We start from the raw sequence: 17,185 nt of genomic DNA, 5'->3' as shown, positions 1-17,185 counted from the left end.
GCAACTCCACTCTATTCCGCGCACTAGACACGCTGCCTTCCACAAACTTCTATATTTATACGCGTATACGTGCGCTCACGCACGGGTCCTCATATATGTACGAGGCAAAAATGCAATGAACTTAGGCATCGATGCATGCGCACTATTGTACCAGTCTCCTTATCCGCATTGTAGCCTTCTCTTGAAAACTGTTCTCTTCCCCCCTCACGAGACGCATCTACGTCCATGAAGCGCTCGACTGAATTCCAGCCAAGACCGAGTTTTCGTCGAATACTCCATTCGGAGGCTTGCCAAAAGGCTCTTTTATTCGACGTTGACCATTCGCAAGCTGGATCTTCCACGCTGGACAGCGAAACGCAATTAGTTCGGTGTTTACAACAGAGATTTATTTTTTCTTCGACTCCGCTGATCGAAACGGAGAAGCTACAAATTACATCGTCAATCGATCTATCCATCGTAGTAAAAAGACCATTGCTCATACCTTTTATTCAAAAGATTCAAGAGTCTTTTTCTCTATAAGCATAGTAAAAATGTTCTCAGTCACTTCGAATGTTTATATTGTAAAGTATGCTCGGGCAAGCCTGAATAAAAATTATACGTATGATAAAATGTCACACGTGTTCGGTGTATTTATCATCTAACCACTAATCTAACTGTAAAAATTTGGGATCTACGATACACTTCCACTTGTCAGTAAGTGCTAGTCTGACATGATGAGTAACACTCGAAAACAAAACGAAATATAGTTTTGACCTGCATCACTTTTTGTTACCCGCACATAAAGCTGTTTAGAATTTGGGGGACGAAAAATGGCAAAGTTCAAGAAATACTACACTGTTTGTGAATTCTTGAAAAATAATATATTCCTCGCCATACAAAACGAATCCGTTTTCTCCGTGTATACCCGATCCGATATCGAAGAGTCTGAATCCCCCGGGCGTTTATCCTCCGACGGAAATCGCGTGTTTGTGTCGAAATAAGAATTTTGGAAACGCAGAATTGTAAGCTCGCGAGACCGTTTGGATGGAATCTCTAAACAACGTAATAACCCAGAACGACGAGAGGGCATGGGCGCCGCGGATTTATACATACGATTCATAAAATAATGTTCTCGATAGAATACAGAGTCGTTGGATAATGATCCGTCTTGAAGATGAGCCCCTGAACGTACTGCATCGGGATATTTAATAATAGTATTTTCCTCTGGTATATATTCAAGAAAATATAATACACAATATACGAAAGGCAGCACTAACATTTTCCATGTATGAGCAGCATACATATGGGATATTTATTACGAGAAGCGAGCCATATGCAAAGTACTCGCAATTTCACTTTATCATGCACTTCACCAGAGGCATAATTTTCTTCGATTTTTTTCGTTCCCCGCAACCCCCACGATTATTCGTGAACTTATTGCTTATTTTATTATTTCTTACTTCAAATCGAGCCCATTATTTTTCGCGATTCTTCTCCCTCGCTCTCTCACCTTCGTCCCGAAGTCATTGGGCACCACGCCTTTCGGACTCGTACACGCTGCATTAAGGCCTTAAACGGGGGGCCTCAACGCTCGTGTAATTCTCACCTCCCCTTTTCCCTCGTAAAGATCGTAAGCGCCCAGTAAACTCTTGACTCCCATGACCGTGCCGGATCCTCGACGGTCTAGACCCCCTTGCCCTTTAATTTGGCACGTGCAACAGCGAAACCAACACGCCCTCTCCCCTTTGCTCCCCCGCTCGTCCTCCGACTTTCTCTCTTTTCGTGTCTCGGACCCATTGTTGCAATGATTATCGGTTGCTCACCCATCTTCATTCTCGTATGTGCGCCAATATTCGTGTGTCGTCCTGCAATATACACGCGCTTTATTGTGCTCCGGAGTAGCGACATGCACACGCGTGTGGTCGCCTTTGTGCTCAAAACATTCCGCCGTCCGTTACGGAGCCTGCGTTTTCGGCTCGCGGTGTGATAACACGAGTCCCGAGTAGCCTCCCGCCTCTTTCCTTTTCACGGACGCAAAATATATGCACGCACCCCAGCCGCATCCCGAGAAAGGGAAATAAAAAGGGAGCAGGAGTGAGCGGAAGATAAAAAGACGTTTGGCACGCGTGCTCCGGCCTGCCGGACAATTCGCTACGGTCTAACGAATATTTTAGTATCCTTATTTTCTCGACTTTTGCTTCACAATCTTTTCATCTTTATCGTCGCATGTATCGCTGAGTTATACCAGCAGATTATTCAATCTCCTGGCCTCTATACCAGAATTGAAATATTCGTATAATCACTGTGGTCAACGACACTCGACGTATGAACGAAAGAATGCGATTCTTCGGCGCGATCTGTTCGAACGATTTTCCTTGCAGATTGTCAGTGACTTGTTGAACATAAATTCTCTGCTTTGGAAACTAATCGCGGGGGAATTACAAGCGTCAATGTTTTCAAAATGTCACACTATCGAGTTTGCGCGTTACAACTTTTTTTATCGACTCAGGAAAACTGCGGCTGGATACTGTCAACGGCAACTGCAGGTCACGAAAAGACCCTCGAAAGTCTGTAGCATGAAACCAATCCGGACTGAGTCCGAAATCAATAAATTTTTATACGAAGAAATGCTTTTCTGGCGATCGACGAACAGATTTACCTCTCATGAATGACGAGTTGTTGCAGATTTTATAATCTACGAATGAATTCACGAGCGTTGGTCCTCTACTGTAACAATGGCACTCGGAAATGCGAACGAAAATGAAGCATTTTGAGTTTTAGCTTCTGCTGAGCACGTTTTTTGCAAAAGGCCACGAAAATCGATATTTTGAAAATAAAAAATCCTGCCAAACAGGCCATTTTTAAACAGAACAACCGTCCGCTTTACGGCCCCACTCAAAAACAACGCTGCTCCAAACAGCCCTACTCTCAAATTTGCGAAATCAATACAACGCAATGTGTCTCCTCTCTTCTCATTAATAATCTGTCTCATCCGCCTAGACAAGTTAAAGAGTAGAGACGTTATTCACGCATAAAATAAAAATCTTAAGAGTGGACATGTTATCGAGTAGATTTTTTATAAGAGTCGAGTTATGTTCCAGCGAGTCAACAATTCTACTCTCAATAAGTGTATTCAACAACAATTCTCCTCTAAATGGATGCTTAAAGAGCGGAGTTGTTATCGAGATAGCTGCTGGTTAACAACTCTATCGGTAGCCATTCTCGATAACAACTCCCTCCTTAATAACTACGGATCTACGTAGAGAACGTCTATCCTCCTTAACATATTTACTCCGGTGTGATATTCAATCCCCAATATCTCTACTCGTGATGATTTGAGAACACATCTCATCGTGAGTAGAGATCTTGAAGATTATGGACTCAGGGATGATATGAATTTCGGAGTTGAGATTTTGGAAGCAGAGTTTTTTCGAGCAGAGGCGTAAAGAGGATGCAGTTGTTATTCTGCCTAAATGAGATTCCATGGTTCAGAGTATCTCACATTCGTTCTCCAGACGAGCAATAGATTCGTTCAAAATTGTGGTTAAACATTTATTTCTGTTTAAAACTAAGTAGGAATTTTTATAAAAAGCACTATCGATTTCGTTGAAAAAGCCCGCTTATTAAGCTCACGTTCCCCGTGAAGCCCGCGGGCGATGAGCACGTCATATTTTATGCGAAAAAGGGCGCAATAACGTAGCAGCGGATCAGACCGAACGTTAAATTCACAGGCGATTCACGCTCTTAGTCCAAAAGACTTTGTGTAAGTTCGCAAAGAGGGCGGAGGAAACCGGTTTTTCGGCAAGGCGTCAGACAAAGAACGAGCGAGAAATCTCGTCTACTTGGCCCACCCGCGGTACATCGCATGTTCAACCTCAATCTCGTATTCATTAGATATTCCATATTAAACTCGGTCGATAGGATTTCCCGCGGATCCTCCAGCTTACGAGACCGTCCGTTGGGTGGCTCCGCTCGATGAAACGGATCGTTTCGCTTGCTCAATTCGTTGTGAACGTTCCGATAATAACACTACGAAAAAGCGGTCTTAATGAAAATTTCTTTAATCTAAATCCGAATGAATTTTTCTTCCCCTTTCTTGCCCCGTTTTTCTAAAGGTACGTTCGAAGATGTTTCCCGAAATTTCCAGGATTCGAGAGCAGCTCCATCGTCTCCGTCTTGGTTCAATAAAATTCGTTTTTCACTTAGTTTTTCAGCTGTACATTCACATATTTTGTAAAATCACACAACGAAACAATTAACAGTTTCCCCGATTCTAAAACAACTGCGTTCATTTTTTCAGGAACTCAAAGAGAGCTTCAATTACGGGCTCTTTTGTCCTCCGGTGAACGGAAAAGCCGGCAAGTTCCTAGACGAGGAACGGCGTCTCGGGGACTATCCATTCAACGGTCCAGTCGGCTACTTGGAGGTACGTTCACGAAATTAGTAAAAAAAAATAGTGGTAACGATAGCGAAAAGAAAAAAGTCTGATCTCGGGGAGTTTAAATTCTCGTGGATCCAGAAAAGAAAAAAACGAACAAAAATTTTTTCATGCGGAAGCTCGAATGACTCGTTCGTCGTTGTCGAACCTGCAACGCAGTGTTTTCCGTCCGCACGAACGCCGAAGGCTCTTTCAGTTCGGGGCCAAGTCTCTAAATTATTCTCGACAGGTCTCCACGTCGATTTTTACTCCCTCAGCAAAGAAAAATGAAATAGCAAAGGTCTCGGAGCAGCGAAAAAGTGTCCACCGAGTTGAGGAAAACCTCGAACAATCGTCGCGACCTCGATGACGACCGATTCGAAAGAATTCATTTGAAAAATGAAACGTCAAACCTTTGTTCATACCGACGCATTACCGAGGGAAAACATTTCTGAAATTCGCAATTTTTTCAAATAATTATTCATTTTTATTGCCCTTGAATACCAAGATAACGATCCGAAAAGTGCAGACGCTTCATCTCTCGCGCTCTCCCCGTGTTTGTCTCTCCCTCCGTTTCTTCGTTTACACAGCATCGCTTCGTGCCAACAAAAAACGAGACAAACAAATATCCCGTCGAGTTAACGAGTTCTGAGCGGCGCATCGCGGTTTCTTACGTAACTCCGGACATACAACGATCCAATACTGAATATAAGAAGACACACGTACGCTGTACCTCGAGTAGCAGTGAATCGAGTAAATTGATAGTGTTAGTAGTACCGGTAGAGTGATAGTCGGACATTCGGTAAACCTCTGGATCGTTTCACGACGAGATCCCCAAGTCCCTGGAAATGAACGGACGGAGGAGCAGCACGAGAAAACACAATGAAAAATGCGCCGTGAGAAAACGCGTATGTACAGAAATGTACGCAACGGAAGCGGAGGCTTAACGAGAGTCGTTCTTCCCCATTGATCGCTTTTTTTCGTCCTCGTTACTTTTTTATCAGCTTTTAAATCTAGCGCAACGAAGATAAAAGTTTGTTCGTTCGAATCCCAAAAGGAGCGGAGAACGAGAGGTCGGGGCATCGGGAGAAGCTGCCAAATTGGGCTGCGCTCGGTGAGTCGATGCTCGTGACTGATTTAGGCGAACCAACGCGTTGCATTGCTCGCCAAATATAAATTAATGGCAAGCAGAGAATAAATTTCAAATTTCATTATTCCCAACCGACATAATTTCAAGTCGACCATCCCCTTCAAACGCAAGAGAAATTTCGCCCGGCAATGTGCGGCTGGAAAAGCGACGCTGTTGAAGCCAGCAAAGTCCGCGAGTGCTCGATACTCGCAGCCCGTTTTATTTTCAACTCCTCCGATGGACTCGCAAATCGATCTTCGCTCGCTCTCCAAGAAAATGGCCGTGCGCTCAGTCTTCATCGGAAATACCGTGATAATGGGAATGAAACAGTAGCTCGAGACTCCAGAATTACGCTGCCGGTAATCTTGAACCGTTATAAACCACGCGAAACTACAGCAGCAGCAGCAACAGCAGCAGCAGCATCGTTCGACTACGGACTGTAGTTATTCATTGGAGCGTGGTGGACACGAGAAATCAACGTGCTGGAATAATGCACCAACGCTCGGCGATAGAGAATTCGATTCGATGCATATACGAGAGGCGTTAGGTGTTGAGCGAAAAATAAAACGCGGATGAAAAAAGATTAAAGAAATAACAGAAAAACAAAAAAGATAAGAAAATAAAATAAAACAGGGCATTCTCGACGCAGCTCGTACTGACTCGCGCAACAGTGGCACTCTTATGGGGGCGAGTTGTTATTATTCCGACTGTCTCGGGTGTATATACGACTGCAACAATCCTCGGCTTGCCGGGCGCGCACAGAAGCCGGTTATCCCTATTGTCCCATTGTTGCAACCGATATCGTTAATGCGGTGGAAAAAAATTTTTCTTTTTCTCATCGAATATTGTTGCGCGCGGTATGAAATGCGTTTGCGACGATGCGAAACCGCGAAAGACGTCACGATAAAAACTACCTCGCGTCCTTAAGATTTTGCCATTTTTGCCCCGATCGCATTTCCTAATAACAACTTTCATCGCGAGTTCGAATCCGAACAAAAAAAGCAGCCGATTGCGTCGAAGCAGGTACAAATGATTCTCGTAGTAGTTGAATGATGAAATTTAATTAAATAAATCAAGAAATATTTCCTCCAAAATTTACAAAAGACTCTCTCGTTTTGGGAAATTTTTATCAACTTCCCCATCAAATGTGCAAAGAACTTCGGTCGAAATATTATTGAAATAATGAAAAAAAAAAAAAAACGAAAAATAAAAAAAGGAGTGCTCGACGATTGGACGAGTTTTATGCAGCTAACCGTACTGCGTACAGTGCTAATTATACTTGTGACACGCCCTCGGTAAAGACGACGTTTAACCAGACGCGATGAATCCTCCCTAAGAGGATATCTTTTATTAATCACTGGCTGATCTGGGCTTTTGCGAGCTCTTACAGACTACGAGAGCAATAATATTACACTTAACGACGTACGCCTTCGGATACACACTTGGGAGAGAGCAATTATGATGTCATACGATGTTATTTTTTTTTTTTTTTTTTTTTTTTTTTTTTTCATTCTCTCTTTCGAGAATATAGAATAGGTAGCAAAGACTTGGAGACCTTCGAGGAGGTGTGTGACTAATGATCGTTGATAAACTCGTATTTCTTATCTTTATGATTTAAGCTCAAGTACAAGAGACGAGTTTACAAGATGTTACATCTCGACGAGAAACAACTTAAGGCAATGCACACGAGAACGAATCTACGGAGATTGCTCGATTACGTGGCAAACAGTCAAGTCGAGAAGATCGCAAAGATGTGCAGCAAGGGACTCGATCCGAATTTTCATTGCCAAGAAACTGGAGGTAATTATCAGCAGCGATCCAATGTATTCTGGAGAACCTAACAGACTTTTACGTTTCAATAATTTTTTAAAATAGACGAATTTTGTTTCGACACTTTTCGAATGGCAATGCTCTGCTGGAAGACTAATTACTAAGAATTTTTTCACGAAATTTATTTAATTGATAAAAAAAACTTGGATTTTTCTCGTCCTCAATGAAATTTTTGTATAACTTAAGGAATTTTTGTAAAACCACGAATTTTCGTTCCAACAGAGACGCCACTGACGCTTGCAACGAGTCTGAAAAAGCCTTCAAAAGTAATAATAGCGTTGGTTAACGGTGGCGCCCTTCTCGATTACCGAACAAAAGAGGGCTTGACAGCGATGCATCGAGCAGTTGAAAGGAACAGTCTCGAAGCTGTTAAGACGCTGCTCGAACTCGGTGCTAGTCCCAATTACAAAGACACTAAGGGATTGACTCCCCTTTATTACAGCGTCATATACAAAACTGATCCAATGCTTTGCGAAACTTTGCTCCACGATCATGCCACCATCGGGGCTCAGGATCTTCAGGGATGGCAGGAGGTACATCAGGTGAGCATTCCAACTATTTCGCTATCATTCAAATGTTTGCTCAAACTTTGAAATACCTCGAATCCCAAACATGCTTTCGAAGCGAACTGATAAGCAATGAAATGCGACTGAGATCGACGTGATTGGACGGTTAATTCTAGACAAAACTACCAAGAAATTTGAATAAAATTATCTACGCTCAAATACACTTGCGATCGGCGGAAAAATCGAAAATTTTGTTTATTAGATATTCTTCAAGTACGATACGTCTGAAAAATATTCTCACCAAATTTCATAAAGATCGGAGCATTGGATTCGTAGCTATGGGCATTTCAACCAAGTGCGATGCACACGATTACTAAAACACTATTAATCCAATCCATATCAAATTTACACCACTTATTTATTGTAATAATAGCTAGGGCATGGACGAAGGATTTCGTATTTCGTTGAAAAAAAAAAATTTTAACAAAAACCGAAAATTTAGCACCTAAAAAGATGAATTTTTTGTTAAAACCGTCGCGATTTTTTCATAAATCAAAATTTTTACAAATCTTTCGTCCAGGCCTGAGCTATTATTGTAATAAAAAAGTGGTATAAATTTCGTAAGGATCGGATTAATAGCTTTTTAGTCATCATCTCCACCGCAACTGATCCTCAAAAAAACGTGACAAAAATTATACGAGTACGTGAACATGTGTACCAACGAATGTCGTTCACAGTTTTTCAACAAACATTTATTTTCTTGTCGAAAAAATATCAAGAAAATCACCTTTTCCCGCCCGCTGCAAGCGTACATAAGGCCTTAATCTAATAAACCGATGAATTATTCTGAGATAATAAAACTCGATGGAATAATGAAAAACGGCAATCACGCTGAGGTGATATTGCGTTCGTTATTATTTTCCTAAACATAATTAGCATAATGAAATGTTTTCGTACATGCAAATAGCGATACAATAAATGGTGATGGTGAATAATGAATTATTAATTGACAGGCCTGCCGTAACAATTTGGTCCAACACCTCGATCATCTGCTCTTCTACGGTGCTGACATGAACGCTCGCAACGCATCGGGAAATACGCCGTTACACGTTTGCGCGGTAAACAACACGGATTCTTCGTGCATTCGTCAATTGTTGTTCCGCGGTGCGCAAAAAGACAGTCTCAATTACGCGAATCAGACGCCTTATCAAGTGGCCGTTATAGCAGGAAATATGGAGCTTGCTGAAGTCATCAAAAGTTATCAGCCCGAGGAAGTCGGTGAGTGGAGTGGGCGAGAGACACGAATACATTGGGGGGGGGGGGGGATGAAAAAAAAGCCCCGGGGGAATACGAAACGCGAAAACAGAGACGGAATTTCACGAACGAGACGAGACGGACGGTTTGGTGGCTTGTCAAAAATTTGCCACTTTCCATTTCGCTGCTATTTCTCGCGCCTCGCTCTCTTATACCGGAACGAAAAAAAAAGTCGTCCAATATGCAACGACGGTGACCTTGAGCGTCGAATTTAATTGACGTTCGAACGTCGAGTTGAGTTTACCGAATAACAAGCTGCTCTCGTAAAGCTTTTTTTTCTTACAAAAGATTTATTTCGTTTCACAAATTGAGGAGAATAATAAAAAGGTAACGTAACGAAGCTCAATAGTTTGGAAAACATTTCGTATGCGCAGACGACTCTTTCCGACTTTCACCGTTACGCTCTTTGGCTCACGATTCATCCGTTATTCGAGCTCAGTTGTCGAACTGTCTCGAGCCGCGTCCTCCCTTTCGTCTTCGATTCACAAAGTTTCTCTCTCCTTCTCTCCCCACTTCTGCTGATTGCTCGAATTCTCTCTTATTTCCTTGGACCTTCCGTGGTCAATGCTTCGAAGAGGGGAAGAAAGAAGTGGGAGATATTACTCGCACTCGCGGACGAAAAAGCTCCACTCGGACTGACTTTGACGTACGACGACGTGACTAACTCGAGAGATCCTACGGCAAGATATATAGGATAAGAAGAGAGAAGTGGGCGCGCGAATTGCGAGACTGTAAATCTTCCGATCTATCGATTCTCTTCACGACCCCCTACCCTTTCACTTCTCCCTTCCCCCGGGGACTACAGAATGAAAAAGATGAAAAATAGAGAGAAGGGAATGCCCATTCGTACAACATGTTCACCATACTATTTTACTTTACACACAATTACATATAAACTGTCGTACTTACCGTATTTGCATAGTCCCATACCTTGAAAATCCCTGTGATGCTTCTCCCTAACGCTTACACAAAGGGTGTCCTGCCGTGGTTCTAATTCTGAACGATAAATCTACCATGGGTTCAAAATTTTTATCAGAGCTTGCGAGAACAAGATAATCGGAAGACGTTTTCGGATGGTGTACGTCTGGAACTCAAAGACTGTCGTGATGGTCCGAAGTGTGTAAATTTTCGACTGTTGATCGACAGAAACATCTTTGCTGCCAACACAATTGCAATTATAACAATCTTTATACGGGGACTGAGAAAACAAAATTTTTGACTCAATAGCAATTGATTTTTATTGGAAGAGTTTCGTTCGTTTAACTGCAGTGTTTTCGGAGAGAACGAATCTGCAGTTTGATGTAAAATTATTTAGCAATGCCACATTTCGTTGTTTTAATGACTTTTTGTCTGAGTGCAATGGCGTTGATTTTCATTTCATTCTTTGGAGATGAGAGGTTAGAAAATAATTGTAAAATCATCAAAGAAAGTGTGAGCAGCTTCGCGAGACTCGAGTCGTCGACTGGCAATTCAACAATTTTTCTAAAATCACGTTTTCTGGTAAATAATTTTGCTGGAACCGATCCACGCCTCTGGAGAAATGGGTGACGTAAAAAGATATCAAAACATGATCTCCATCGTATCTGAATTTTCAAAAAAATCAACCTAAAGAACGAAGCGTGTAAACCTGCGGAAATGGTCAAGGTCGACGTTGGAGAATGAAACGTTAAGCTCGATATTATTCCCAAAACCTTTTTCCATTTAAATATCAGATAAATTCGTAGATAAGATTTAAATTGGGACACCCTTTATGTACTGCAACGTACGTAGACTGTTATATATGGGATGCTGTATCAGCTTGGGCATGAGCACGTGCACGCTTTTAGCATACTCGTTAGATGTTCGTTAGAGGTATTCGAAGGTAGAGATAGAAACGGTATAGACAAAGATACGTGTGTATATGTGATATATATGTGTGTACGTATATATCGAGATAGATTCATACATTGAGAGAAGATAGCGAAGAGAGTGTATCGAGGTCCGATCGTCGTCCTCGTCTTTGCTCTTCGTCGTTGTCGTCGTCGTCGTCGTCGTCGTCGTTTGGCTGAACGATATCGGTATCGATCGATCTACCCGGTGTATGTTTGTCTTTGAAGAAAAAGCAAAAAAAGCTGAATAAAAATAAAAATAAGTAAAGAGAAAAGAAACAGAGAGAACAAACGAAAAGAAAAAGCACGAGGAAGTAAATGCCTCGGAGAAAACGTACCGCGGAATAGAGTATACTTTATAGTTAAATTAAAATAGTTACTGTAAATCTTTCGGTGGGTCTGCTGATACGGTGATGGTTTTCTGTGAATGGTTCTACATGGGTATACACATACATACGTATATATATATTTATATATGTGAGTATTATGTACGCACGAGAATCACGGTATTCGAGAAAAGATTGCAAGGAATACGGAACCGCAGGTTCCACGATAAAAGAAAAGAGTGGGGAAGTGAAAGAGTGAGAGAGAGAGAGAGAGAACGAGAGAGAAAAAGAGAAAGAGAAAAAATAGAAATAACTGAAAGCCACTGCGACACCGGATTTTAGTCATTCCTGACGATCCATTATTTTTTTAAGAAATGTACTCGAAAGTACACTCGAAGTACGAAGTACGTGCTGTCTCGTGACGGGATCTCTCGTAGCAAGTTTGCTGATTTTTTTGTTTGTTTTGTTCGCATATTAGTGATATTTATTGTCCTCGTGGGGGAAGACTCGAGGCTCATTTTGAACTAAATCAATCGTTTCGAATATGATGGTTTATTGATGTTGGGACTCGAATCGAATGGTGTGAGAATTTTTGAAATCGATTATTTAAGATTGTATCTGAGCGTTGCTTTTTTTCGTTTGTGGTTTTGAAAAATGGGAAATCTTGTAAAAGTAATAATTAAAACGATCGGTAAACTCGAGTTTCGAAAGAATTTTATAACGAACGAGTGTCGCGTCGGGTTACATCGATCACTGTGAGAGATAAAGAAAAATATCGAAAAGAATATTATAAGCGATTACGGTTGAAGGAAATATGGGAAAAAACGGGGGAGGAGAAATGGAGCGCGAAATTAACGGTACTTTTGACTTAGGTTTATTTCTTGTGGACATTTGTAATATGCCGACGATCTTACGAGGGACATCGAAAGATATGTAAAAAGTGAAAGCAAGAGAAAGAAAAAACTCACGTTTCATGATCTCTGGAAGATTCCCCTCGTAAATTTCGTATTGTATCCAACGAAACTGATACAATATACTTGCGTGAGACTGTGACTTTTGTGTGGGCGTGTGTGTATGCGTGGCTTCACCGCTTCGTAAAAATACCACTAACAAAGTAATCGTCGTTGTGCTATTGTATAATCGAATTAATCCACTCTCAACCGTATATTATTGTACATTATTTCATTTTATTACACATGTGTGGGGTGTGCGTTTTCATTTTGTGTTTAATTTCCCTCAATATTTTCCTTTGTGGTCACGTGTCGTAAGAGATAAAAAGCAATGAATTATTGCTAAAAATATGGTCAAATGAACAAATTCAATTTTCACGTAGTGATCTTGGGCCTGGTATAACGTATTATGTGAGGGATGAAAAACATACAATAATGGAGACGATCGAGAACGTATCGAAAAATGCTTTTGTCATTGATATCCGATGGTTATGCACGTTGATAATCCACGATAATCGACTGAGATTCTCTTACGAGTATCCATGATTCGGAACTTTCGCTTCTGTCATTCTCTCAAAATTCGAATTTGAGAGGCTTTATTAGGAAGAAACAAAAAGTCAATTGAGCTAAATTCTCGAGTCTGATTATATTCGTGCTCTTTTTCATGGAGATGGGAGATCCCTCTTGATGAGGTATTAATTATCGAAGATATTTTTTTATCGTGCGATTAAAAAAGTTGTTGCTTCGCTACAATTCCAATAATTAACAACTCATCAAAAAAGAGCCTGCTTAAAAAAACGATTCTAAAGATTTTATCTGGAGATTCGGACCTGAAGGTAAATTTACAGAGTTTATCATTTCAGTTAGAAACACCGTGTTGTCTATCGAACGTAGAAAAAGACTTTTCGTTTCCATTGAAATTTATTGGATTCGTTCTTTCGAGTGAGATACGAAAATCCAATTTTGTTCCATCCATTCCGCTGGCAGCAATTGTATTTTGATTTGCAATGTACGAAGCTAATATTATTGTTGAAGTACAATGTGCTCGACTCGGTTAAATCGATCACTCGTGAAAAATCAATCGCATCAAAATCGATGGGGCGGGGTTGAAATTCCGAACGGTGAGAAATCAGAAGGTTCAAAAGTCCGACAACCGCGCTAGTGCGATATATCTATATATTTCGAGTCCCAGCTAGATTTTCGGACTTTTGAGCCTTCTGATTTCTCACCGTTCGGAATTTCAACTCCGCCCCAAAATCGATAGAATTTTTAGAATAGCTTCAAAGGGCACAGCTATGTAATCGAGTGAAAAGTATTTTTCTCACTGAATCGTGCTATTGAAAATTTATTAATCGAATCCAAGATAACAACAGTCGCATTGTTCCACGACTTCCTTAAGTATTTATCAGACTTTCGTGACAATTGATTTGTGATGAAACAGCAAAGTTGATGAGTAAATAAAAAAAATGTATTCTCTCCTGCAGATCCGACATTCTATGAAATTTGATTTTCGAATAAAATGACGCGTTTTTTAAAGTTTTGTGCTCATACTCCATAGCAAGGTTGAGAAGCAAGAAAAATTCTGGAACTCGTGTCTGTTCTCACCTTTCTTCAAAAGAACCAAATTAACCTGGGAAAATATAAACTGCTGTAAATAAATGTGGAGATTCGTGGATACTTCGAAAACAGCTTAAAATGAAAAGGATTATCGTGCGATGAGTGAACGAGCACAAGCGTGTACTCGAATATTTGTTACGTCTCGAGTCTCTGCTGTCTGTGTGTTTATCTCCCGAAATCCGAGCACCCAACCCGACATTTTTTTTCCTTGTAAGGCTAAGTAATCCTTTCTTTACTTATCCTTGCAACCTCGAATTTTGCAGTACCATTTAAAGGGCCGCCACGCTACAACCCGAAGAGACGTTCAGTGGCATTTGGGGGTATGACGACGAGCTGTTCGGCGAGCAATCTGGGCACATTAACGAGGATACCGTCGTCGAGCGAGCATCAGGGTACGATCGGATCAACGAGTTCATCATCGAGTACATTAACTCGGACGATCTCGGTGGATCAATATCCAACAGGTGCGTTAAGCAGATTATCAATTGCGGAACAATATTCAACGGGAATATTGAGTAGAACGTCTACGAGTGCAACAACAACGTCAACGACGATGACAACGACGACTACGACGACAGCAGCGTCATCGGCTTCTTCCTCGTCATCGTCCTCCTCATCGAGCGGCGAACCGCTGTACTCGTGTGGCAACATTAAGCGTAACGTAGCGTCGAACATCGAGCAATACGCGATGGGTACACTGAGCAGAATAACCCCGAGCAATGAGAATTACCCGAATTCTGGTACATTAAGCAGAACACCGTCCAGCGAAAGACAATACGCTACAACAGGAAGCCTCACCAGAGCACCGTCCAACGAGCAATACTCGAACACTGCTACACTAAGCAGAACACCGTCCACCGAAAAATACTCGTCAACGAGTATAAGCAGAGCGTCGTCCACCGAACAACAGCAGCAACAGCAGCAACAACATTCAAGTAGTAACATAACACGAACAGAGTCCCACCAAAGCAACCTGAACAGAGTGCCGTCCATGGAACGCTCCGACAATGGTGCCCTCCAGAGAATACCGTCCGAGCAGCATCTCACGGGAACAACAACCACACGAGCACAACTACACGAACAGACTTCTCATCATAGCATTATCAGCAGAAACGAACATCTTCAAAATACCATCAATCGACTACCCTCCGAATATCAGAGCCCAGGAACCCTCAGAGATCCAACTGCGAGGTAAGCATAAACTGCCTTTGACACTCGGCAGCATTCCGGCAATCTCCGATGCTCGGACGAAAATTCATCCTGGACGAAGACAAACCTTTTTTTCGTTTTTTCTCATTTCAATCTTCAATATACGAATTTACTGTTGTTAGCTGTTGCAGATTGCGACTGAAAATAAATTTTTTCCTTATATTTGTACAGTCTTGAAAAACACTCGTTCAACTTCGTTGACACTCTCTTTCCAATTGCTCTCGAGGAATATTTCAAAAATTACTCGAAAATTGAACCAACTTTTTGTGGAAGCAATCATTGACGAAGTGTTGCGATTTCTCAAAGTTTTCGGCTATCATAAATTTATTAAATTCTAAACAAAAATATTCATTGGTCATCGATCAATCGTGGAATCGACAAAAAAAACTTGCTGCACGTTTCGTTCATCAGTTTGATATTCCAAAGAAAATCTGAGTTACGCGCTGCCCTCTGTTCATCGAAGGGGTAATTGCAACTCCTGTTTTTTCTCGATATATCAAGGATGTCCAAACTAAAAGGCACAACTTAAATCGCCATGAGGGAATTTTCGTCCGACAGTGTCAAAGACAATTTACGCTTATGCCGAGTCTCCTATAAAGAAAAAAAATTAACTAAATGAAAACAAAAACTTGAAAATACGTTTGTTCAAACGTATTGTCCTTCGCGAACGATTTAAAGATCACCGGCAGCGGAGCACTATCAAAACTTAAGAATAGAGGGCCTGACGAGGCTACACGAGCACCGTATCGAGTTGCAGCATCGTCTGGATATTCATGGACGTACAATGGAGATGCCACCGTCACCATCGCCGAGCAGCCGAAGCCTCGCTCCCTTCAGCTCGGCTAGTTCCAGCCTTTCCGAGGGCAGCAATCAGCCCTCCGGCGAAGATTCTGCCAGCATCGTCACAGGTACACAAGTCTTTATTCATCTTTTTTTTTCTCCGCTCAAATCTGACGCACAGAAAAATAAACGCAGACTACCACACACACACACACACACACACGCACGCACACAAACACTCTGACACACGAAACGAGACAACGCACGCACCCACGCTACAATTCACACGCATACAAACGTCGAAAGCACTCTCGCTTTCTTGTACATTAGTGCGAGGAGACCGAGGATCTACTCATGTACATAAACGATCTACCTCAGGTGGAAGATTCATCGATAATCAACGAACAGCCGAACGAAAATATTGTACGAGTCATCGCCAGCCAAGAGAAGTATCTGACACTGCGCGTTAATCTACGACAGCGAAAAAAAACCCACTAAATAAATAAATCCAATGAATAGTATGAATTTACGAAAAAAGACTTGTGAAATATTATCTTTCTTGTCTTTCCAATGTTTTGTGAAGATTTGATATTATTTAGATGGGATGTTACGAAGACACATAGCCGAGAGTGTTCGATCGATTTTCAACGTGCCAAGATTATGATTTTTTTTGTTTGTTTGTTTGTTCGTTTGTTTTTCTCCTTCAAATCGTGGCCCCATTTTTTCTATTTCTCGTGCGAATTGCTTAATGGAATATTTACTAAGACTTCATACGTCATATCGTTCTACTGTAAACGTGTATATATATTTTTAGGCATGTGCAAATACTCGATGAATCGAATCTCGTGGCACGTATTCGTCGGATATTTGAATAATTCAATTTGAGCTGCTCAAACTTTTGTATAGATTCGTCAGAGCTCTAGTTGAATTATTAAAAATATGAAATATTCGCACATCCCTTTAGAAATAATACTGCGAACGTTGTATTTCGTATGATGTCGAACGAATTAAGGAGGCTGTGCATGCGCAATGTATATAAAATATAAGATCTCATACAGAAGAAAAAGCAAAAAGATTTCTCAATCATTCTCATAAAATTTTCGCGATTAGCCGAATTTTTTCATAGCTACTTAGCTCTTTTCTCATTTTTCTACATTCGCAATTCATTTAGATTTTTTTTTTCGCTCTCCTCTCTGTTCATTAGCGAATTCGCCGATTCTACCACGCACGGGGAACTTGTCATACCGTACTTTCATCCTG

General features: G+C 41.3%; 1 protein-coding gene across 5 annotated transcripts in view; it reads left to right on the top strand.

Moving 5' to 3' along the window:
* Window positions 1-17,185, top strand: part of LOC122419206 (SH3 and multiple ankyrin repeat domains protein 3) — a 180,320-nt gene that overhangs the window by 152,789 nt on the left and 10,346 nt on the right. For 4 of the 5 annotated variants that reach the window (XM_043433557.1, XM_043433556.1, XM_043433559.1 and 1 more), the window contains 6 exons: window positions 4,280-4,405; window positions 7,145-7,325; window positions 7,578-7,897; window positions 8,875-9,139; window positions 14,200-15,127; window positions 15,824-16,053. In XM_043433557.1, the coding sequence (XP_043289492.1) occupies window positions 4,280-4,405; window positions 7,145-7,325; window positions 7,578-7,897; window positions 8,875-9,139; window positions 14,200-15,127; window positions 15,824-16,053 (2,050 nt within the window). The remainder of the gene's footprint in view (window positions 1-4,279; window positions 4,406-7,144; window positions 7,326-7,577; window positions 7,898-8,874; window positions 9,140-14,199; window positions 15,128-15,823; window positions 16,054-17,185) is intronic. The other variant, XM_043433560.1, reaches the window with a different exon arrangement.

This window comes from Venturia canescens, chromosome 1 (genome assembly GCF_019457755.1).
Source record: "Venturia canescens isolate UGA chromosome 1, ASM1945775v1, whole genome shotgun sequence".
Taxonomy (NCBI): Eukaryota; Metazoa; Arthropoda; class Insecta; order Hymenoptera; family Ichneumonidae; genus Venturia; species Venturia canescens.
Note: the sequence above shows the minus strand (reverse complement) of the source record. Positions and strands in the feature narration are given on the sequence as shown.